Genomic DNA, 23,156 nt, shown 5'->3' on the forward strand with positions numbered 1-23,156 from the left:
TCATCTGACCACATGACCTTCTTCTATGGATACTCCAGATCAAACAGATAGTCAGTGGCAAACTTCAAATGGGCCTGGACATTTTCTGGAAGAAGTAGGGGGACCTTGCATGCTCTGCAGGATTTTAATCCATGATGGCGTAGTGTGTTACTAATGGTTATCTTTGATACTGTGGTCCCAGCTCTATTCAGGTGATTGACCAAGTCCTCATGTGTAGTTATGGGCTGATTCCTGACCTTTCTCAGAATCATCCTTATCCCACAATGTGAGGTCTTGCATAGTGCCCCAGATAGAGGAAGATTGACATTTCTAATAATTGTGCCAATAGTTGTTGCCTTTTCATCAAGCTGCTTGTCTATTGTCCTGAAACCCATCCCAGCTTTAATAATAATCTTTATTTTTTTTAATTTTTATAATAATCTTTATTTTTATATAGCGCTAACATATTCCGCAGCGCTTTACATTTTTGCACACATTATCATCACTGTCCCTGATGGGACAATCTAAATTCCCTATCATACTGATAGGGAATTTAGATTTCTCTTTGGTCTCTTTGGTCTTTGGAATGTGGGAGGAAACCGGAGTGCCCGGAGGAAACCCACGCAAACACAGAGAGAACATACAAACTCTTTGCAGATGTTGTCCTTGGCGGGGTTTGAACCCAGGACTCCAGCGCTGCAAGGCTACTGTGCTAACCACTGCGCCACCGTGCCGCCCAGCTTTGTGCAGGTCTAAGATTTTATCCCTGGTGTCATTAGACTTCTCTTTGGTCTTGGTTATGGTGGAGACGTTGGAGTGTGAATGATTGAGTGTGTGGATAGGAGCCTATTATATGTACATGTAACGAGTTAAAACAGGTGCAATTAGTGCAATTAATACAGGTAATGAGTACAAAGTAGAGGAGGGCTTCTTAAAGAAAAACTAAGTGTGTTATTGCCAGAATTCTTGCTGGTGAGCTGGTAGTCAAATAATTATTTCATTGAATTAAATTGCAATTTAATTATTTAAAAATCATTTAATGTGATTTTCTGTTTTTCATTTTTGGATTCTGTGTCTCACAGTTGAAGTGTACCTACGGTAAAAATTACAGACATTCTTTGTAGGTGGGAAAATGTGCAAAATCAGTTGTGTATCAAATACTTATTTCGCACACTGTGCCATTAATTATCTGTATAGTGGACAATGTATGTAAGGAAAGAGCTTAAGAAAGAAAGGACGCATAGGAGACAATAGGCATCAAATCCTAGATCCACGTGCCTAAGGCATTTACAGAATTTAGAAAAAAAAACTAATTTTGTACTAAAAAACATACACTATGTTAGGGTTGGCGGATGCTCTGCAATAGAACAGTGTCACTCACACACAGTTATGAAGCAGATGCTCTGTAATAGAGCTGTGTCACTCAAACACAGTAATGGCGCAGATGCTCTGCAATAGAACAGTGTCACTCACACAGAAAAAAGAAAGATATGACGCTAGACATGATCCCTGCTAACCTCATGGAGGATCGAAGCTCACTAATGTGGCAAGCTGCATACAGTGGTCATACAGTCAGCAGCCACACTCAAAACAACTCTTCTTCGGAGGTGCTGGAATTCTAGTGGCTATACACCAGCCCTAAATTTATACAAACTCCTCTCCGGTGGTGCCGGAATTTTAACAGGTTATAGTCGACCCTGAGCACATGCTGACACAGACCACACACTAGCAAAGTTTATACACCCATGAACATAAGTTGATACTAGCGCACCGGCATGTGCCACTGATAAGCTTTTATACCTTATGTTCAAGTCCAGACAGACAGAACCTTGCCTGTGGACCAATCTGACACTGCCACATCACCAGAGCAGCTGACGTCCGAGCACCAATGAGAAGGTGCCACATCATGGACATGCTCAGTAGGATGAAATCTGTACTTAGGCTCCAGAGCACAATGCTGCACATGTATACCAGTAGTCACCATAGGCTTAGCTGGAGAACCAGTAGTAACTACACATACAGCAGGAGCCTGAACAAGGCGCGGGATCGATGTCCTTGCTGAGCAGCAGCGGTCGAAGCTGAATGGGAGACTACAGAGGCAGACAAGGCTATGGATCCATCCTGAGCAGTGGGAGAATCCCAGTGCCTAACACACTATATACAGTACATAGTGGTTAGAAATCCCATGTCTTAGCTTTTTGTTCATGTAGTTATTGTATATCCTTGTTGCCCACCATATTGATTCATGTAACAACCAAATAAAAGAAGAAGCTAGCTTACACCCTCCCCTCTTCCCCTTTCATATCATCCCCTTCCCAGTGTCATTATAGAAGTCATTTTCCCAGCATTTTTGCTTTTCACTTTCACACTTTTCACTTTCACACTTGCTTTCCACTGTCAGGTGGAGCTGAGTTGTTGGCAAGATTGCGTTTGTGTGACAAAACTAAATAGCATCATGAGAGCTAACATGAGTGAAAATGAAAACTGTAACTTTACTGGAACTAGGAAAGCCTCAGACATTGCCCCGTACAACATCTACTTTAATGTCTTGGTTGGTGGCTTCCTCACCAGGAAGATTGGGGGGTTGGAGGCCAGGGTTTGCCCACCAGGTTTAGGCCTCTTCTGTGAGCCATGATGAAAAAGAAATCTTACAAACTAAAATATTAAAATAATGATAATTAAATTCAAAACACAAATTAACAGAACTTCGTGGTGGACTAAAGATAAACCTTCTGAGCTGAAAGTTCAATGTCACACTCATGGTGACATAACTGTACTATAATATGTCTCTGTGGCTCTGTACATTATCTGCGCATGCTGTTTTGACCCATTTTCTTAGAAATGATAGCCATGAGTCTTTTTGCATGGCATGACCACCAAGATGAGAATGTTACCACCACCATTTATTCTTCCACAATCAATTTTCATCTTAAAATCCAGTTTTGGAATGAATGCTCTAATGATGCACAGTTTCAATGAATCCAGTAAACAAACAGCTTTTCATTTTTTATACAGTAAATTAATGTTTATAAAAACCATAACCTCTGTAAAAACAGCAGTAGCAATTCATGTGATTTCTTTAAACTTCATAGGAACAATTTTGTGACTGTGCAGTAAGATGCAAGTTTGGCCCAGGATAAGATATGAAAACATAGCATCCAATGGAAGTCACTATTAAGAGCTCTCAGTCACGTCTATGGATAGGAAACCTTTGACGTCAACAATCTTATCAGATGTGAAGTTCACCAGCAGCTTCTTTACTCCAGACACAAAAGGGTTAATGTCTAAAGTAACCTTCATTGTCTTATCAGGCTCCAGGATGTCAAAACTAGAGAAAAGGAAAATATATATTTTTCATTAGGTCAACATCAATCATCTTGGATAAACATGCATATTATTTCAGCAGAGGAGAGTAGCCTCCAAACCCTTCTGGAGCTACTTACAGGTGCATCTCACAAAAGTAGAATATCATCAAAAAGTTAATTTATTTCAGTTCTTCAATATAAAAAGTGAAACTCATATATTATATAGAGTCATTACAAATAGAGTGATGTATTTCATGTGTTTATTTCTGTTAATGTTGATGATTATGGCTTACAGCCAATGAAAACCCAAAAGTCATTATCTCTCTAAATTAGAATACTTCATAACACACCTTGAAAAAAATGATTTTAACATCCGAAATGTTGACCTACTGAAATGATGATATTATAACTTTTTGAGATGCACCTGTACATCCAGAATGAACATAAGACTTTCACATGACAAATTGCTCCTCGCAACAGTCTTTGGGTTATCATTTTTGCCAGGTCCGATAAATATTAAATATTAAAAATTAAAAGCTGAAAAATTAGACCAAGACATTCTGGAGACATGTCCTTTTTTTCCAGTAACTTGGAAGATGAGGGTCCATACAAGTATATGAGTCCGTGAAAAACGTGCAGCACACAGATGGCATCCATATACCATCCATGTGCTGTCGTGTTTAACATTGCAAAGTATAGGAGAAACTTTGCAATTTATCTATTTATTTATCCATCTGTGAAAAACACAGACACACTAATGCACAACACTAATTGACAACGCACAATTTTTTCATGTACGTGTTTAAGGTACAATTACTGTATATAAAATATTTTAGCAGCAATTGCTACGTGTAACAAAACAGGACCAGATAGCTGATCTGGCTAGTCCTGTAACATCATGGTAGTCTTTTCTTTTTACACTAATGTTACAGTATGATATGGAATCACACAATATGGTAGGAGTACATGCTATTTCATGTACTCTCAAAATAGTGATCCCAAAAATTGAGTGAGGGATTTTTGTGAGATAAATGCATATAAAAAAATTATAAAAAAAATCGAAAAAAAACTGGCATTCCCCACATGGCTAAACCAGTCCTTTATTAATTACTAGAGAGAGATGATACAGAAGGAAAGAGAGATGACTGTTTCTTTGCCATTTCAGGCTCTGGGTGAAGCTATTGATAAAGTGAAATGGCTGTCACACTTTCATTCTGTATCCTCTATATAGTAATTAATAAAAGATTGTTTTAGACACAAGGTGAGTGACATTTTTTTCTATTTTTCTCTAATTGTAATTATCTTGGATTTGCTGAGCACTGTGCATGGCTGTAATGGGGCTGACAGAGTAAAAATTCTTGAAGGCATATGCACATTTAACCTCTGTATACTTTATACTTGCTTCATTTAGTAGTGCCAGTCTATCTCTTGTGCTTGCAATGAATGATCACAGGTAGCAAATTGCGCTCGCATTTGTGATGTTTAAGCAAATGTTTATTTCTGTACTTGTGCTGTCTGTTTGTAAACCTGAACAGCAAATGAACCAATGTTATTCAATATTCGAAGGTGCAGGTCTGGTTGGCCTGTTGAAGGGGTCAGAAGGCAGAATGCCCATGGAACTGTTGGCACTGTGAAATGGTGCAACGTGTTTGGGAGTAAGCAGGCTAATTCCAGAAGTTCTAGCTGCAGGTGTGCAACTGAAGCCCCTGTTTCTTCTCCCAGATGGAAAGTGTTTTAAAGTAAGAACTCCAGATCAAGAGCTGGGTTTACTACGTTAGTTTTTCTTGGCGATGTCTCCGAGCATGAGTCTGCATCAGAGAAAGATGGCCAGATGTCATCGGGCAGCAATGAACGTAGCGGTCATTGTCTAGGAGGACATGCAATGGCTGTTGCGAAGGTCCATCATAGTCAGCCTGGTAAGACACATGATTTGCTTGCACCTTGTATGAATGTTTTGAATGTTTGTTCTGATGTGGAAGTCGATGACCGTGATATGGTAGATTCGAGTTTTGGTGATAGTGGTAATGTGAGAACTACTGATGTGCAGCAGAATTTGTGAGGATTCTTAGGGGTTTGTTTGCCCCAGTGGCAGAGTCAGAACAAAGTAGTGTTTGATAAGGTGGTGTTTCCACGGATGGGCGGCCGCCTCAAAGGATCCTCCTGCAAGTGTTAGCTTTACTCCCGCGATCACTAGGACTAGGGGACAATCAATGTATGGTGTTCATGGTGTAGGCTGTTATGACCTGGTGGTTAAGAGGCCACACTGATATGACCTGGTGGCTAAAACACAACATGGAGCGAGCTCTGAGAAGGTGGTATCTCTACTGAACGCAGTCCCTAATCCTAACAACAACACTAGAAATAGCCATGGGATGTTCCTGACTCTCCCTAGACACCTCTTCACAGCCTAAGAAATAACTACCCCTAAAGAAGGAAATAGAAAGCTATCTTGCCTCAGAGAAAACCCCCAAAAGGAAAGATAGCCCCCCACAAATATTGACTGTGAATGGAGAGGGAAATGACGTACACAGAAATGAAATCAGAATTCAGCAAAGGAGGCCAATACTAAACTAGATAGACAGAGAGAAAAGGATACTGTGCGGTCAGTATAAAAACTACAAAATCCATGCAGAGTTTACAAAAATGAACTCCACACTGACTCACGGTGTGGAGGGGCAAATCTGCTTTCCCAGAGCTTCCAGCTAGCCAGAATAACACATAGTGACAAGCTGGACAAAAAGAGACATATTTGCAAAGCAATAGAGTCCAAACAAATGGACAAACAAAACTAGCAAAAACTTATCTTTTGCAGACAAGGACTGGCCATATGAGAATTCCAAGGAAAGAACCAAATCCAACCAAGAACATTGACAGCAGGCATGGACTAAAGCCCAGAGCAGGTTTAAATAACAAACCCAGGCAAGGCGATAGTGAAGGCAGCTGCTACAGCTACCTAAAGGAGCAGCAGTTCCACTCGAAACCACCAGAGGGAGCCCAAGGGCAGAACTCACAAAAATACCATTAGCAACCACAGGAGGGAGCTCTAGAACGGAATTCACAACAGTAGGCTTTCAATTGAAGGAAGAAGTTTGTGATAAAATCTGGAAGCATGAATTTGTCGAGATTTTTTCCTTATTGCCACTTAATAAATTCAATCTTTACAGGGTTAAGCCAGATGAAAGTAAGAAATATAAGTAGGAACAGATGCGTCATTAACTTATTCCCCTGACTTTTCTAAATTATTGTATTAGCTAGTGCTATCAGTGAGAAAGTGCCTGACAATTGTGCAGTATTGTTTTGTGACTTGGCTCTATTGGGGAGGTTAACTGGATTTATGATCGTACAGGTAGCTGCACTTTGATAAGAAATTCAGGCAAATGAAAGCGGTGCGACCAGGTTTGCGTTAGGACCACAAGGATATTAACTTGTGGTTGTGCCTCAAATTTATCTTTACAGTCCTTTCCCAGGAGCTCTGGGGATGCCACCAGCACGGCAGCATCCTCAGCAGGTACACGGAAAGGGTTGTGTTGGCAATTTAATGATAAGAAGTGCTCTTTTGCATCATCTGGCCAGTTTGAGAATAAAGGCTGTGTATGCAGGGGGTCCCAAAGCCACCCCAAGTGTTTTAACATAGTAAAGGAAAAGTTAAATGAGTCTTCAAAAAAAAGGCACGACTCCAGTGAGAATAGATCAGATGCTACAGTTTCTAAGTAGATATCTCGATACCTTGTTGAGTGACAGTTTTAGTTTTGGCATTAAGATTCTCTCTTTTGTTGGACCATGTACTATTCAGATGAACAATTTGTGGTCAGACAGTATTCATGGGGATGTTGTTGGTATAAGTGGCAGAAGGCAGAATGGATGGATCTTTTGCTACCCCTCCTTCTCCTTACTTATGTGTTTCCATTTTGGGTGCAAGATTGGCAGTTGGTACTTGGCAAGATATCGATCCTATGTTGGACCACACCTGCTATAAGTGGGGATGTTCATGGATGGTGTTTCCTGTCAGGCTTACACTGCTTTTCTATTTCAGTTTACTCCCTTTTTGTATTTCATGAATCTCCTTTTGATCAGGGTGTTAGGACACTCTTATCTTTATTGAGGTTCTCTTCTGGCTGAAGCTAAATCGGTGGAACACCAATTGGGTCTCTCCAGAGATGTTGCATCGGTACTATGGATCAATATCAGGGGCATGCATTGGAACAAGGTAATGCCTAAATTACATTTTCATATTGCAAGGGATAGAATATCTGATATTCTTGTAATACACATAGGTGTGAATTATTTGGGTTTTAGAGCTTCAGAGCTTTGAGAGATTTGATCCGTGACATCAAGAAAGACTGCCTTAGGCTATTGACAAGACAAAACGTGAGCACTACTGAGAAGGGTGCGCAGGCAGGTTCCCACACCGTCCATATAGATAAGAAGAACCCAACAGTCAACTTAAGTTTATGATGCACTTAATTTATTCGTAGTACCAATAGACGTTTTGGTCACAGGGGACCTTCATCAGTTACGTACTAACGTAGTTGATAGAAATACGTGAGGCTTAATCATAAATCCGTAGCCGCATGCTCTGATTATTTAGAGTTAACCATCCATCTAGCCAGATGGAGGAAAAAACTGTGCTTAGTGGTGAGGAGGTCCAGTGTAAGATATCCAGTGTAAGTGCATCATAAAGTTGAATGCCGGGTTCTTCTTATCTATATGCCTTGGGCTATTGTCCTCCACCTGGGTCTGATACGTGTTTGGTCTTATATTGTTTCGTGTTTTACGTGGAAACATAGACAAGATGAATAATTCGTGTATCAAAGTTAACTGGGAGGTTTCTCATTTCATTGCGCACCATGGTGGGATTATGGCAAGGCACCGTGATTTAGAAGCACCTTCTCAGGAATTTTTGAGGTTGTATTCCACTCATTTCAACCTGGTTAGTATAGATATTTGGGCCTTGGCATTAATGTAAGGTGTTGAGAAGGCTTTGTATTTGTGGTGGGACTCATATGCATAAGGGGTCATGTGTGCTCGCTGTGGCAGAAATGTCAAGGGGGCTATGAAGGAGTTGGATTGCAGTGAAGTAGAGGGGAAACCCTGTGCAGGGATGGGTCACCCACATGTAGTGCAATGTTATTACAAAAACGGTAAGCAGGTCCCTACTGTACCAGCCAGTGCTGTGCAGCTAATGAAGTGTGGAGGAGCTGATTGTTGCAAAAATCCTCCCCCTCTCCTTTTCAGGTGGTTATGCTCTTTATTAGTGTTGAGCATTCCGATACCGCAAGTATCGGGTATCGGCCGATGCTTGCGGTATCGGAATTCCGATACCGAATTCCGATACTTCCCGCGTATCGGATACCGGAATCGGAAGTTCCCAGAATTCAAACTGCACGCAGCAGCCAATGAGGAATGAATGGAAGTGTGGGCACATCCTGTTTAGCATGGTGGGCATGTAAGTACTGGCAAGGCTGTGATTGGCTGCTGAAATGATGTCACTCTGCACTATAAAAAACGCTGCCGCCATTTTGCGCTCAGTCTGCTGTGATTTCAGTTAGGGACAGGACGCTGTGTTCTAACTGAGGGCCAGTTGAGATAGCTAATTGCTTTATTTTGCTTTTCCAAGGCTAATTTAGCAAACGCTGTGTTCACTGTTCAGTTCACTTTGCTCTTGCCTTGCAGCGCTGTTTTAACAGCGTTCTGCAAGGTCTCTGTGTGTGTGTGTGTGTGTGTGTGTGCAGCTCACTCTGTAGTCTGTGTGCAGCCATATACCAGGTTGTATTCAGCTCAGGGGGGGTTCACACTGCCTCACACAGTTCTATCCATTGTCCTTTTTTGCTCATAGTGCAGCCTGCTGCACATTTTTTCTAAAATTTCCTATTAGTGTCTTTCCACCCGTGTCCAGCAAAATAGTGGAAAAACACTAGATAGGATAACCTAGAGGAGGGTTTTTGGGCCTTGCAGCGCCGTTTACGGCTGTCTGCACGGTCTCCGTGTGAGCGCAGCTCGCCCTGTAGTCTGTGTGCAGCCACAGCCCGTTGTATTCAGCTCAGGGTTTGTCACTGCCTCATACCGTTAAATAACTTGTCCTTTTTTTTTCAACTAGTGCAGCCTGTTGAAAATTTTGTAAACAATTTCCTATTAGTGTCTTTCCACCCGTCTCCAGCAAAATAGTGGAAAAACACTAGATAGGATAACCTAGAGGAGGGTTTTTGGGCCTTGCAGCGCCGTTTACGGCTGTCTGCACGGTCTCCGTGTGAGTTAAACTCGCTCTGTAGCCCGATCTGCACAAAAAAAAAAGTAAAGTTCACCAAACACCACTTAACACTTGTGTAGGCCACATTTTATCAATAATAAAGTCTAGTCCACACTTTACAACATTAGTGTTTCTTACACCTGTTAGGAGGAGCATTTTAGGAATAAGCACACTAAGGCCTTAGTACTTTTCTGCTTATCTTTATCTGTCAACCAAGATGAAGAGGGCAGGGAGTAAGGGTCGTGGGCGTGGGCGTGGAGCAGGGAGAGGAGCAGGGAGAGGACGTGGTGATTCTGTGCCTGCTGCGGGCACCGGTGACTCATCATCACCCAGTTTCAGCAGGGAACAGTCCTTCATGCGCAGCTTTGTCGGAGAGCGCCGTGCACCGCTGCTGCGTGAAGATCAAATTGAAGCCGTTGTCGGATGGATGGCAGCTAACGCATCGACTTCAATTAGTGCCACATCCTCTCAGGCACAGACCACTGGAGAGCAGCCATCTGTCTCTTCACCACCTGCCAAATTGGCCAGGCAGTCAGAGAGCCCAGGACAGGAGCCGTCTCTACTTCTGTTCTCTGAATCTCTTGGCTTGGAAACAGGGGGCCAGCCAAGCAGTATTGGAGAAATGGAAGAAGAGGCAGTGTGCAGTGATGCCCAACAGCTTTGTCTCTCTGACTCTGAAGAGGCGGGTGGGTCAGTGCCTGCTGTGACCACAGCGCAGTACGCATCTGATGATGAAACTCAGGTGCCGCTTTCTGGTGCGTACTGTGCTGCCGAGACTTCCCAGGAGGAGCAGTTGGTGGCAGAGGGTAGTGGAGATGATGAGGTCCTTGACCCATCGTGGCGTGAGGAACAGGAAGGTGGTGGGAGCAGCTCAGAGGAAGAGATTCCCCTAACGGGCCAAAGAGGGAGAGGGAGGGGGAAGACTGCGGAGCCTGTAGCCTCCACTTTGGACCCGTTAGGAGCCTGTCTCTTTCAAAAGCCAAAAAGGGCGCTCCCAAGACTTGCAGTGCCTGGTCCTTTTTTGACACAGTTGCAAATGACATTTGTTTTGTCAAATGCAAGCTGTGTCATCAGAAAGTCAAAAGAGGTAAAAGTGTCAGCAACCTCAATACCACAAATATGTGGAAACATGTGCGGAACAGGCACGCGGTGGAGTTACAAAAACACACTGAAGACCTAGGCCAACCAACAGCGGCAGCTACCACCTCTTCAGTTCGTGTTGCCTCTTCCTCCAGCTCACGCACAGCTGGTTTGGCGTCCTCCCAGGATCGCCATGGAAGAACCTCTGGCACTGTTGTCCAGAGACCTAGTGTAATTCCACCCACAGCACCACATTCCCAGTCATCCTCACACTCCCAGCCTAGTCTACAGCCATCGGTAGTACAGGCATGGGAGAAAAGGCGGGCATTCTTGGCAAACCACCCCCGAGCACAGGCTCTGAATGCAGGCATTGCCAAACTTCTGTCGCTGGAAATGCTCTCATTCAGGCTGGTGGAGACTGACAGCTTCCGTGACTTGATGGCACTGGCAGTTCCACAGTACAAGGTGCCCAGCCGCTTTTACTTCAGCAGGCAAGCCGTCCCTGCCCTGCACAAGCATGTGGAGGGACAAATAAAACACGCGCTACTGAACACCGTCAGTAGCAAGGTCCACCTCACAACCGATGCGTGGACCAGTCAACATGGACAGGGGCGATACCTTTCCGTCACTGCCCATTGGGTTAATGTTGTTGAGCCGGGTACAGACCGTGCGAGTGGCGCAGGACGTGTCCTGCCCACTCCAAGGATTGCAGGAATCCAGTCTGTACGCATTGACTCCTCCTCTTACACCTGTTCCTCAGATTCATCGCTGCAGGATCCGTCACAGTCCACCTCCACATGGACCCGTGAACGTTTACCTGTTACGACTGACATGAGCACAGCCGTGGCCAAACGTTAGCAGGCCGTCTTGAAATTAGTTTCTTTGGGGAATCGAAGCCACACAGCGCAGGAGCTCTGGAATGCCCTAAAGCAGGAGAGCGATGTGTGGTTTGTGCCAGCGAATCTCCAGCCAGGCATGGTAGTGTGTGACAATGGCTGAAATCTGGTGGCAGCTTTAGGCCTTGGCAACCTCACTCACATCCCATGTCTGGCACATGTGCTCAATTTGGTTGAGCAGAGTTTTCTGAGGGACTATCCGGATCTTGATGCACTTCTGCACAAGGCCCGCCTAGAGTGTGCTCACTTGCGGCATTCCAGCTTGGCAAGATCCCGCATTGCTGCTCTGCAGTGTCGGTTTCGCCTTCCTGAACATCGCATCATATGTGACCTACCTACCAGGTGGAATTCCACGTTACATATGTTGGAGCGGTTGTGTGAGCAGCAGCAAGCAGTAATGGAGTACCAGCTGCATCAGGCGCAAAAAAGTCGCAGTCAGTGCCGCTCAGACTTCACAACCACAGAGTGGGCCAATATGAAGGACGTCTGTCAGGTTTTGCTTCCTTTCGATTATTCCACGCGGATGGCAAGTGCAGATGATGCACTAGTCAGCATGATTGTCCCCCTTATCTGCTTGCTTCAAGAAACCCTGCAAGGGATAAGGGATGATGTGGAAGAGGTGGAGGATGAGGAGTCACCTTTTCCATCAGCTTCTGGGCAGTCAGCGCCACATGGTTCCTCACAAAGGGGTCGGCAGGGGACCCTTTGTGAGGAGGATGAGGAGGAGTCAATGGACGAGGAAGAGCTACGTCCAGAGGAGGGAGTTACACCATTGTCCAGTGGTCAGTGTGTACAGCGAGGGTGGGGTGATGAAGAGCGGGCAGAGATCATGTCTCAAGCAGGGGACAGCGTTTCTGGGCCAGTTGGCAGTCTGCAGCACATGGTTGATTTCATGTTGCAGTGCCTGAGAGACGACCGCCGCATCGACCACATTCTCAACGTGCCTGATTATTGGGTGTACGCCCTCCTCGATCCTCGCTACCGTGACAATGTCCAAAACCTCATCCCGGCGTTGACACGGGAGCGTAAAATGCGGGAGTACCACGACACACTGGTGAATTCCATCATCTTCTCCAGTCCAACTGAGAGGAGTGCTGCTAGTGCTTTACAAAGCAGCTCAGTGCGTCGAGGCAGTGGAGGAGGAGGCTCTGCACAAAGAGGGAGCAGAAACAGTGCCTCTGCCCAAGGCAAGCCCAGTATGGCACAACTGTGGAAAACTTTTGTGTGCCCGCCCCAAATGTCTACACCATCACAGGCGGCTCCAGTCAGCAGGAGGCAACGGTTCCGTCAGATGGTGACAGACTACATGGCTTGCCCTCTTAGTGTACTCCCAGACGGCTCTTCCCCGTTCAGGTTTTGGGTCTCTAAGCTGGATACATGGCCAGAGCTAAGCCAGTATGCATTGGAGGTGCTGGCTTGCCCCGTGGCTAGTGTCTTATCGGAACGTGTCTTTAGTGCCGCAGGTGGTGTACTAACAGACCGTCGCATGCGACTATCCTCCGATAACGTTGACCGGCTTACTTTCCTGAAAATGAACCAGGCCTGGATCTCGCAGGAATTTGCCACTCCTCTGCCTGATTAAGTAATTGGGTGTCATCCAGGTCTCCTGATGAGTTCATCTTTCTACCACCTGAACTGCTATTCTTGGGCTCCAACACCGCCAGTTGCGGCTCAGAAGTGCAGGCTGCACAGTCAAAACATACGACCCAGTGTTATTGGGTTTCAGTAACGTCAGCTGATCCCCAGCTGTGTAGCCGGCAATGTGTCCTGCGACCGCCACGCTGGCACAACAACCTAAATGTAAGGGAACCTGTCCCCCCCCCTCGGCGTTTGTTACTGAAAGAGCCATCTTGTGCAGCAGTAATGTTGCACAAGGAAAAGGTAGCTCTTTTATTTTAGCTCCTTGCACACGCAGAACTTAACACTTATAAAATGTGTTCACTGATACCGTTATACCGTCCCGGAGCTGGGACTTTCCTTCATAATGTGACGCAGCACAGGCGTCATTCCTACCCCCTTGGACCATGCGCTGCCTCCTCAGCGTTGTTTTAAGCTGTCACGGAGCCTGCGCTGTTCTGTTATCCCTTGGCCATGGCCAGTTTGCGCTGCCTGTCTTCTGACATAATTTGGTGTCAGGATGGCTGCGCCTGTGCGCCCGCGCTGCCCGAGAACCCGCCTCGCAGTGTCTTCTGATTGAATCACACTGCGAGCCTGGGATCCATGGGCATGCGCAGTGCATATCTTCACCTCGGGCTCTCGCCCATCTCCCTCCGCCTTCTTTAGACTGTGCGCCGTCAGCTGATCCCTAATAGCATGCCACGGCCGTGACGCCGCACAGTCTGAAGAAGAGGGAAGGAGGGGAGTGAGAGTCGAGGATATGCACTGTGCATGCCCATGGATCCAAGGCCCGCAGTGGGATTACATTAGACGACACTGCGAGGTGAGATCTGGAGCAGCGTGGACGCACAGGCACTGACAGCCTGACACCAAATTATGTCAGAAGACAGGCAGCGCTAATTGGGCATGGCCAAGGGATAACAGAACAGCGCAGGCTCCGTGACAGCTTAAAACAACTCTGAGGAGGCAGCGCACGGCACCAAGGGGATAGGAATGACAGCTGTGCTGCGTCCCATTACGAAGGAAATTCCCACCTCCGGGACGGTTTTACGGTATAAGGTGACACATTTTTAGTGTTTACTTCTGTGTTTGCAAGGAGCATAATTAAAAGAGCAACCTTTTCCTTTTGCATCCTTAGTGCTGCACAAGATGGCTCTTTCAGCTACAAACATCTTGGGGGGGGTTAAAGGTTCCCTTTCAACTTGCTCCAATCAGGCTTCGGCCTACACTCTGTTCCTCTGCTCCTCCTGCTGTCCCTGGGCTCTAACACCGCCAGTTGGTGCCTGGAAGTGCTGTCTGCACAGTCAACAGTCGCTCCTCTGTTATTGGGGTTCAGTAACGTCAGTTGATCCCCAGCTGTGTGTGCGGCAATACCTCCAATCTGCTCCTCCTGCTGTCCCTGGGCTCTAACACCGCCAGTTGGTGCCTGGAAGTGCTGTCTGCACAGTCAACAGTCGCTCCTCTGTTATTGGGGTTCAGTAACATCAGCTGATCCCCAGCTGTGTATCCGGCAACGTGTCATGCGACCGCCACGCTGGCACAACTAAAATGTAAGGGGACCTGTCCCCCCCCCTAGGCGTTTGTTACTGAAAGAGCCACCTTGTGCAGCCCTAATACTGCACAAGGAAAAGGTCGCTCTTGAAATTATGCTCCTTGGAAACGCTGAACTACACACTCATGTAATGTGTCCCCTCACACCGTCCAACCGTCCCGGAGGTGGGACTTTCCTTTGTAATGTGACGCAGCACAGCCGTCATTGCTACCCTCTTGGCACCGTGCGCTGCCTCCTTAGCGTTGAGTGATTCCATCATGGACCCTGCGCTGTTATGTTATCCCTTGGCCATGCACAGTTTGCGCTTCCCGTCCTCTGACATCATTTGTTGTCGTCCTGGCTGCGCCTGTGCGTCCACGCTGCCCGAAATGCCACCTCGCAGTGTCATCTAATGTGATCCCACAGTGGGCCTGGTATCCATGGCCATGCGCAGTGCATATACTAGCCTCTCACTCCCCTTCTTCACGCTTCTTCAGACTAGGTGGCGTCAGCTGATCCCTAATAGCATGCCACGGCCGTGACGCCGCACAGTCTGAAGAAGCAGGAAGGAGGTGAGTGAGAGGCGATGATATGCACTGCGCATGCCCATGGATCCCTGGCCCGCAGTGGGATTACATTAGATGACACTGCGAGGTTGTATCTCGGGCAGCTTTGACGCACAGGCACTGCCAGCCTGACACCTAAATGATGTCAGAAGACGGGCACCGCTAACTGTGCATGGCCAAGGGATAAAATTACAGCGCGGGCTCCGTGACAGAACCAAACAACGTTAAGGAGGTGGCGCACGGCACCAAGGGGGTTGGAATGACGGCTGTGCTGTGTCACATTACAAAGGAAAGTCCCACTTCCGTGACAGTTTGACGGTGTGAGGGGACACATTATATGAGTGTGTACTTCAGCGTTTGCAAGGAGCATAATTTTAGGAGCCACCATTTTCCATGTGCAGTATTACTGCTGTACAAGATGGCTCTTTCAGCAACAAATGCCTGGGGGGGGGGGAGTTAAAGGTTCCCTTTCAACTTGCTCCACTGCAGGATTCGGCCTACACTCTGCTCCTCTTTGATTCCCTGGGTTTCAACACTGTCAGTTGCCACCTGGAAGTGTTGTCTACACAGAAAAAACACTAGCTGATGTGTTAGTGGGGTTCAGCACCGCCAGCTGTTCCCCTGCTGTGTAGTCGGCAACGTGTCCAGCACAAGCCACGCTGGCACAACAGAACAAAAGCTGCCACCAGTGCAGGCTTCGGCCTACACTCTGCTCCTCTCCTCCTCCTGCTGACCCTGGGCTCTAACACCGCATGTTTTTGCCCGGAACTGCTAGCTGCACAGAGAAAAACACCAGCCAATGTGTTAGTGGGGTTCAGCACCGCCAGCTGTTCCCCTGCTGTATAGCCGGCAACGTGACCTGCAAACGCCACGCAGGCACATGAACTGAAATTAAAGGGACCCTGCCACCCACCCCAAGGTGTTTCTATGTATAACAGCCACCTTGTACAGCAGTAATGCTGTATTTGTACAAGGTGGCTGACTTTTTCTCCTTGCCAACGTGGAACTCAACACGTACAAAATGTGTCTCATTGAGACCATTCCACTGTCCCTGAGGTGTGACTTTCCTTTCTAATGGTACGCAGCACCACCCTGACATCATTAGTTGGCTGCCTGCGCCTGTGCGTCCGCCCTGCTAGAAACAACGCCCCTCGGTGTCTTATTTATTTTGTCAGCGAGGGTGTGGTTTATGGGCACGAGCAGTGCATATGTTCGCCTGTCGTCACTCATCTCCTTCCGCCTTCTTCAGACTGCGGCCTCATGGCCGCGGCATGCGAGAAGGGATCAGCAGAGGCCGCCCAGTCTGAAGCAGGTGTAAGGACGTGTGTGAGCGGCGAAAATATTTACTGCTCAAGGCCACGAATCCCAGCACCGCAGTGTGACTTTATGAAAAGGCACTGTGGGTCTGGGATTTATGGCCATCGTCAACCGCACCGGCCAACATGAAATGAGGTCAGAAGACAGGCAGCACTAACAGCGCATGGCCAAGGGATAACAAGAGCGCAGACTCCTGTACAGCAAATAACAATGCTCAGGAAGCTGCGCCCATGCACCAAGGTGTTATTTGGGACACCTGTGCTGCGTCTCCTTAAAAAGACAAATCACGCCTCCACTACAGTTTGACTGTATAATGGGCTAAATTGTGTACGTGTTTCATTCAGCGTGTGCAAGTAGACAAATTAATAGAGCAAACTTTGACTTGTGCAGCATTAATGCTGCACAAGGTGTGGCTCTTGTACTTTGTAACACCTGAGGGGGGGTTAAAGGTTACCTTTGAAATTGGTTCAACTAGGCTTCGGCCTACACTCTGCTCCTCTCCTCCTCCTGCTACCCCTGGGCTCTAACACTGCTAGTTTTTGCCCAGAAGTGCTAGCTGCACAGAGAAAAACATCCGCCATTGTGTCAGTGGGGTTCAGCAACGCCAGCTGTTCCCCCACTGTGTAGCCGGCAAAGTGTCCTGCAAACGCAACGCAGACACAAAGCTGCCTCCAGTGCAGGCTTTGGCCTACACTCTGCTCCCCCTGCTTACCCTTTGCTCCAACACCGCTAGTTGGGGCTGTAGGAAGACAATCTTTAATAGGCAACGCATCCTGGTTCCAGCACCGTCAGCTGTTTCCGGGTAGTGTCAAGCTCACTGAGACGCCTATGCTTGCCCCGTCATGTTGCGGTCGGGTTAGCCAACTCCAGGGTGCCTCCAGTTTAGGAGCTTCCTATGTGGGCTGCGTGAATTGGTAGTCAAGGCTGGTTCTGTAGTGCCAGTAGGCCAAGCTCCCCCTGTAGGACTGTTGGGGTTCGGTAACTGCGGCTGCCTCGCGGCCTAGCTGTTCTCTCCTCTCCTGTGGACCTTCTGGTCCACATCCTGGTTCCAGCACCGTCAGCTGGTTCCAGGCCGAGCCTTTGGCTTAGGTGCCTCCTCCTGGGTATCCGAGTTCCGCCAACGTCAGGCGGTCCTTGGTAGTGCTTTTAAGCGCGGGCACCTACAGCTTACTAACCGGGTTCCTGCACTGTCAGCTGGTCCTCGGTCGTGCCATTGGCTCTTGCACACTGGGGCGACGCATCCGGGTTCCAGCACCGCCAGCTGGTTCTCGGCAGTGTTTTTGTCACGGGTACTCCCTCGTGCCCAGCCTGGTTCCAGCACCGTCAGCTGTTTCCGGGTTGTGTCAAGCTCACTAAGACGCCTATGCTTGCCCCGTCGTGTTGCGGTCGGGTTAGCCAACTCCAGGGTGCCTCCAGTTTAGGAGCTTCCTATGTGGGCTGCGTGAATTGGTAGTCAAGGCTGGTTCTGTAGTGCCAGTAGGCCAAGCTTCCCCTGTAGGACTGTTGGGGTTTGGTAACTGCGGCTGCCTCGCGGCCTAGCTGTTCTCTCCTCTCCTGTGGACCTTCTGGTCCACATCCTGGTTCCAGCACCGTCAGCTGGTTCCAGGCCGAGCCTTTGGCTTAGGCGCCTCCTCCTGGGTATCCGAGTTCCGCCAACGTCTGGCGGTCCTTGGTAGTGCTTTTAAGCGCGGGCACCTACAGCTTAGTAACCGGGTTCCAGCACCGTCAGCTGGTCCTCGGTCGTGCCATTGGCTCTTGCACACTGGGGCGACGCATCCGGGTTCCAGCACCACCAGCTGGTTCTCGGCAGTGTTTTTGTCACGGGTACTCCCTCGTGCCCAGCCTGGTTCCAGCACCGTCAGCTGTTTCCGGGTTGTGTCAAGCTCACTGAGACGCCTATGCTTGCCCCGTCGTGTTGCGGTCGGGTTAGCCAACTCCAGGGTGCCTCCAGTTTAGGAGCTTCCTATGTGGGCTGCGTGAATTGGTAGTCAAGGCTGGTTCTGTAGTGCCAGTAGGCCAAGCTCCCCCTGTAGGACTGTTGGGGTTCGGTAACTGCGGCTGCCTCGCGGCCTAGCTGTTCTCTCCTCTCCTGTGGACCTTCTGGTCCACATCCTGGTTCCAGCACCGTCAGATGGTTCCAGGCCGAGCCTTTGGCTTAGGTGCCTCCTCCTGGGTATCCGAGTTCCGCCAACGTCTGGCGGTCCTTGGTAGTGCTTTTAAGCGCTGGCACCTACAGCTTAGTAACCGGGTTCCAGCACCGTCAGCTGGTCCTCGGTCGTGCCATTGGCTCTTGCACACTGGGGCGACGCATCCGGGTTCCAGCACCGCCAGCTGGTTCTCGGCAGTGTTTTTGTCACGGGTACTCCCTCGTGCCCAGCCTGCTTCCAGCACCGTCAGCTGTTTCCGGGTTGTGTCAAGCTCACTGAGACGCCTATGCTTGCCCCGTCATGTTGCGGTCGGGTTAGCCTACTCCAGGGTGCCTCCAGTTTAGGAGCTTCCTATGTGGGCTGCGTGAATTGGTAGTCAAGGCTGGTTCTGTAGTGCCAGTAGGCCAAGCTCCCCCTGTAGGACTGTTGGGGTTCGGTAACTGCGGCTGCCTCGCGGCCTAGCTGTCCTCTCCTCTCCTGTGGACCTTCTGGTTCACATCCTGGTTCCAGCACCGTCAGCTGGTTCCAGGCCGAGCCTTTGGCTTAGGTGCCTCCTCCTGGGTATCCGAGTTCCGCCAACGTCAGGCGGTCCTTGGTAGTGCTTTTAAGCGCGGGCACCTACAGCTTAGTAACCGGGTTCCAGCACCGTCAGCTGGTCCTCGGTCGTGCCATTGGCTCTTGCACACTGTGGCGACGCATCCGGGTTCCAGCACCGCCAGCTGGTTCTCGGCAGTGTTTTTGTCACGGGTACTTCCTCGTGCCCAGCCTGCTTCCAGCACCGTCAGCTGTTTCCAGGTTGTGTCAAGCTCACTGAGACGCCTATGCTTGCCCCGTCGTGTTGCGGTCGGGTTAGCCTACTCCAGGGTGCCTCCAGTTTAGGAGCTTCCTATGTGGGCTGCGTGAATTGGTAGTCAAGGCTGGTTCTGTAGTGCCAGTAGGCCAAGCTCCCCCTGTAGGACTGTTGGCGTTCGGTAACTGTGGCTGCCTCGCGGACTAGCTGTTCTCTCCTCTCCTGTGGACCTTCTGGTCCACATCCTGGTTCCAGCACCGTCAGCTGGTTCTCGGCAGTGTCTTTTGCTCTTGTACCTTCTGCTCCCCATCCTGGTTCCAGTACCGTCAGCTGGTTCCGGGCAGAGCCTTTGGCTTAGGTGCCTCCTTCTGGGTATCCAAGTTCCACCAACGTCAGGTGGTCCTTGGTAGTGCTTTCAGGCATGGGTACCTCCTGCTTAGTAACCGGGTTCCAGTAACGTCAGCTGGTCCTCGGTAGTTCCATTGGCTCTTGGACCTTCTGCTACCCATCCTGGTTCCAGTAACGTCAGCTGGTTCCGGGCAGAGCCTTTTGCTTAGGTGCCTCCTTCTGGGTATCCGAGTTCCGCCAACGTCAGGCGGTCCTTGGTAGTGCTTTTTAGCACGGGTACCTCCTGCTTAATAACCGGGTTCCAGTAACGTCAGCTGGTCCTCGGTAGTTCCATAGGCTCTTGAACCTTCGGGTAGCCATCCGAGTTCCAGTTCCATCAGCTGGTTCTTGGCATTTTCTCAGCCTTCTTGTACCTTCTGCTACATTTCCAAGTTGAAGACCCTAAAGTCGACGACCCGGAAGACCACCCCGATGACGACGACGACGGCGTAGACGCCGCCGGCGTAGACGACGACCCTGGAGACGACGACCCTGGAGACGACGACATGGAAGACCGAGAAGCAGAAGAACAAGAGGCTGCAGAACAAAGAGCAAAAGAACATTAAGCATAACACTTAATATCAGAGCAAAAGATATTATCTAAATTATATGCAGAAGAAGACTAAGCAGTGTATGGGGGTGAGTCCGTTCCTCCTCGTGGTGCCCCTGGATAAAGCCTGATGCTGCAGGCCAAACTGAACGCGGACAAATGTAAGTTTTGTGACTGGCAGAACGGAAGGTGTAATCTTCAAACTTTTATAGATAACAACTACGGGAATGCCTGTCACAAATGAGAATATGATGAAGAAGTAGAATAGGAAGAATAATAATAGTTGAATAAAATTAATATGAAGAATGTAATAAAAAAAAAAAAATAGGTAGAAGATGAAGAAGAAGATGAATAAGGTGAAGAAGTTGATGTCAAAGATGCTGATGATGAAGAAGATGAAAGTGTGGGAAAAGTAAAAAAAAAGAAGGGGAAGGGCGTGGAATAGTGAAACATCAATATCTGACAAAATTTAAAAAAAATTACATAGTCAGTGTGATGTCTTAATTTGTTTAGGTATGGGGATGGCGAACTGGTAGGTCTTGGGATTTTATAAGGTTAGGCCGATAGTCACACATTCCTGGAATCATGTAGGCGAAATGTGTAGGTGTAGCAAAACTTTTGTCCATGTTTTGTAGTTTTCTTTTATTTGATTCATTCATTTCATGTATAAAGGTGTGAAAAAGCTGCCAAGACATGGTCACGACTATGGAGGAGCCATGTTGCGGCCCAAAATTGCAGTCGAAATTAGCGGATATGGTTCTTTGACTAGCTACAAGCAATCCCTTGATATTGAGAGTAAAACAGCAATTTTTCTGATAAGTCCAGCAATTATTTGGCTAGCAATTAGCTGCTATGGCTGTTTGCCACTTATGACATTATCAGTATAACATCCTGTTACAAAGTTTTTACGTTAAGAGACTAAATTGGAATTTCTATTTTTCATTTTGGATGTAAAACAGGTGTCATATTAATGTAAAAATTATACATGTAAATGACATACAGGCCTGAACGGACATACAGAATACCTATAGCGATGAAACGTCATCTAGTTTTTATACATAAAAAATGAAAGGTTCTTGCTTTGCTGGTTTGATTTTATCCTAATGCCTAACATGCAACACAACCATAGATAATCACTGAATCTCTAAATGCCACAACAGGTAGTTGGCATAGTTTCATAATTATAGTAACTTGGTACCACTAACAGAACAGTACTCACCTCTTCTGTAGTTCATTTTTTGTTAAGCCACTGCCCTCTGCTGTAAGCACACAGTTCTTCAAAGGAGTAGGTAATGGGTTGGTAAATTTGACCTCAACAGTTACTGCTTTACCCAACACAGCTGTCCCCAAAGCCTAAAAGAGGAGGAGAGGAATGTTTGTGAAATTGCTGTAAATCTTGTCCATACATTAATTTAACATTTGAAGTGATAAATCTGCTCACCAGAAAAAAAAATAGGCCCAAAGACCAGGATAACTACAAATGGTGCTGTCCTTTACTGAACATCATGGCTCCTGATATCTGGGCCTTTTTAGTGTGTCAGAACTTGAGTCCAGCAGATGATCACAAGTGTTAGTTCATCACTATTTATAGGATTAAAGGGAACTTGTCATGTTGAAAATGGTATCTGATTTGCAGACAGGAGGTCAAAGAGCAGGAGAAGCTGATCAGAGTGATACACGTTTTTGTGGAAAAACTTTCCAAAAAACTTCCATTTTATTCACATCCATGGTGTTTGCATGCGTATGAGTCCATCAGTCCATTGAGTGAGTAGGACCACCCACTGGACTCATAAACAACAAAAATTAGGGATTTCAGTGAATCAAATACAATTTATATGGAATCTTTTCTAATAAGACATTACAATATATCATTCTTCTTCATCCCTTGCTGTCCACGGATCAGACTGCCTGTACAATGTGACAGTTTCCGTTTAATGTTCTTACTATATAAGCTTATTTTCTTTTTTTTTAAGGTACCGTCTTAGCTAAACTCCATGTAAGTCATCTGATTTTACATTAGAAGAGGTTTATGAGGATTCAAATCACCACAGTCTATAGGAGACTATTAGAAATGCGAAAAGTTCCTGCAAAGAGTCTTAGGTATGAGAGCAGGTATTATACCTTAGTTTCAAGTGGTGGTTTCTTCAAAACAATGTTATTTTCTGCAAACAGATCACCCCAGTTTTCGATCTGACATACAGCTGTCACATTAATCGTATTATCTGTAGTTAATGCATCTTCATATTGGGAATATGGAATCTTTATTGGAATTTCCTTCTCTGTAAAAAAAATGTTTTATTATTTTTCAATATGTTATCACTTTGGATTCCATAAATGTTTTAAAAGTTAATTATTCTTACAGTAATATGATTTTACTATATATGTTAGCATATTGGCCTACAGACTTAAAGTGGTTGTCCACTACTAGTAAAAACCCCTTCTTGATCTTAACCCCTTCATGACCCAGCCTATTGTGACCTTAAAGACCTTGCCGCTTTTTGCAATTCTGACCAGTGTCCCTTTATGAGGTAATAACTCAGGAACGTTTCAACGGATCCTAGCAGTTCTGAGACTGTTTTTTCGTGACATATTGGGCTTCATGTTAGTGGTAAATTTAGGTAAATAAATTCTGCGTTTATTTGTGATAAAAACGGAAATTTGGCGAAAATTTTGAAAATTTCGCAATTTTCACATTTTGAATTTTTATTCTGTTAAACCAGAGAGTTATGTGACACAAAATAGTT

The 23,156-nt window shown here is 47.0% G+C and overlaps 1 protein-coding gene across 2 annotated transcripts in view; it reads right to left on the reverse strand.

The window, feature by feature from the left end:
* Positions 1-2,973: 2,973 nt before the first annotated feature.
* LOC138665084 (protein-glutamine gamma-glutamyltransferase E-like) overlaps positions 2,974-23,156 on the reverse strand; it is a 173,896-nt gene continuing 153,713 nt past the window's right edge. For both annotated transcript variants that reach the window (XM_069752257.1, XM_069752256.1), the window contains 3 exons: positions 22,534-22,691; positions 21,632-21,765; positions 2,974-3,307 (listed from right to left, as the gene is read on the reverse strand). In XM_069752257.1, coding sequence (XP_069608358.1) covers positions 3,154-3,307; positions 21,632-21,765; positions 22,534-22,691 — 446 coding nt within the window. In that variant the 3' untranslated portion in view covers positions 2,974-3,153. The remainder of the gene's footprint in view (positions 3,308-21,631; positions 21,766-22,533; positions 22,692-23,156) is intronic.

Source organism: Ranitomeya imitator, chromosome 2, assembly GCF_032444005.1.
Source record: "Ranitomeya imitator isolate aRanImi1 chromosome 2, aRanImi1.pri, whole genome shotgun sequence".
Taxonomy (NCBI): Eukaryota; Metazoa; Chordata; class Amphibia; order Anura; family Dendrobatidae; genus Ranitomeya; species Ranitomeya imitator.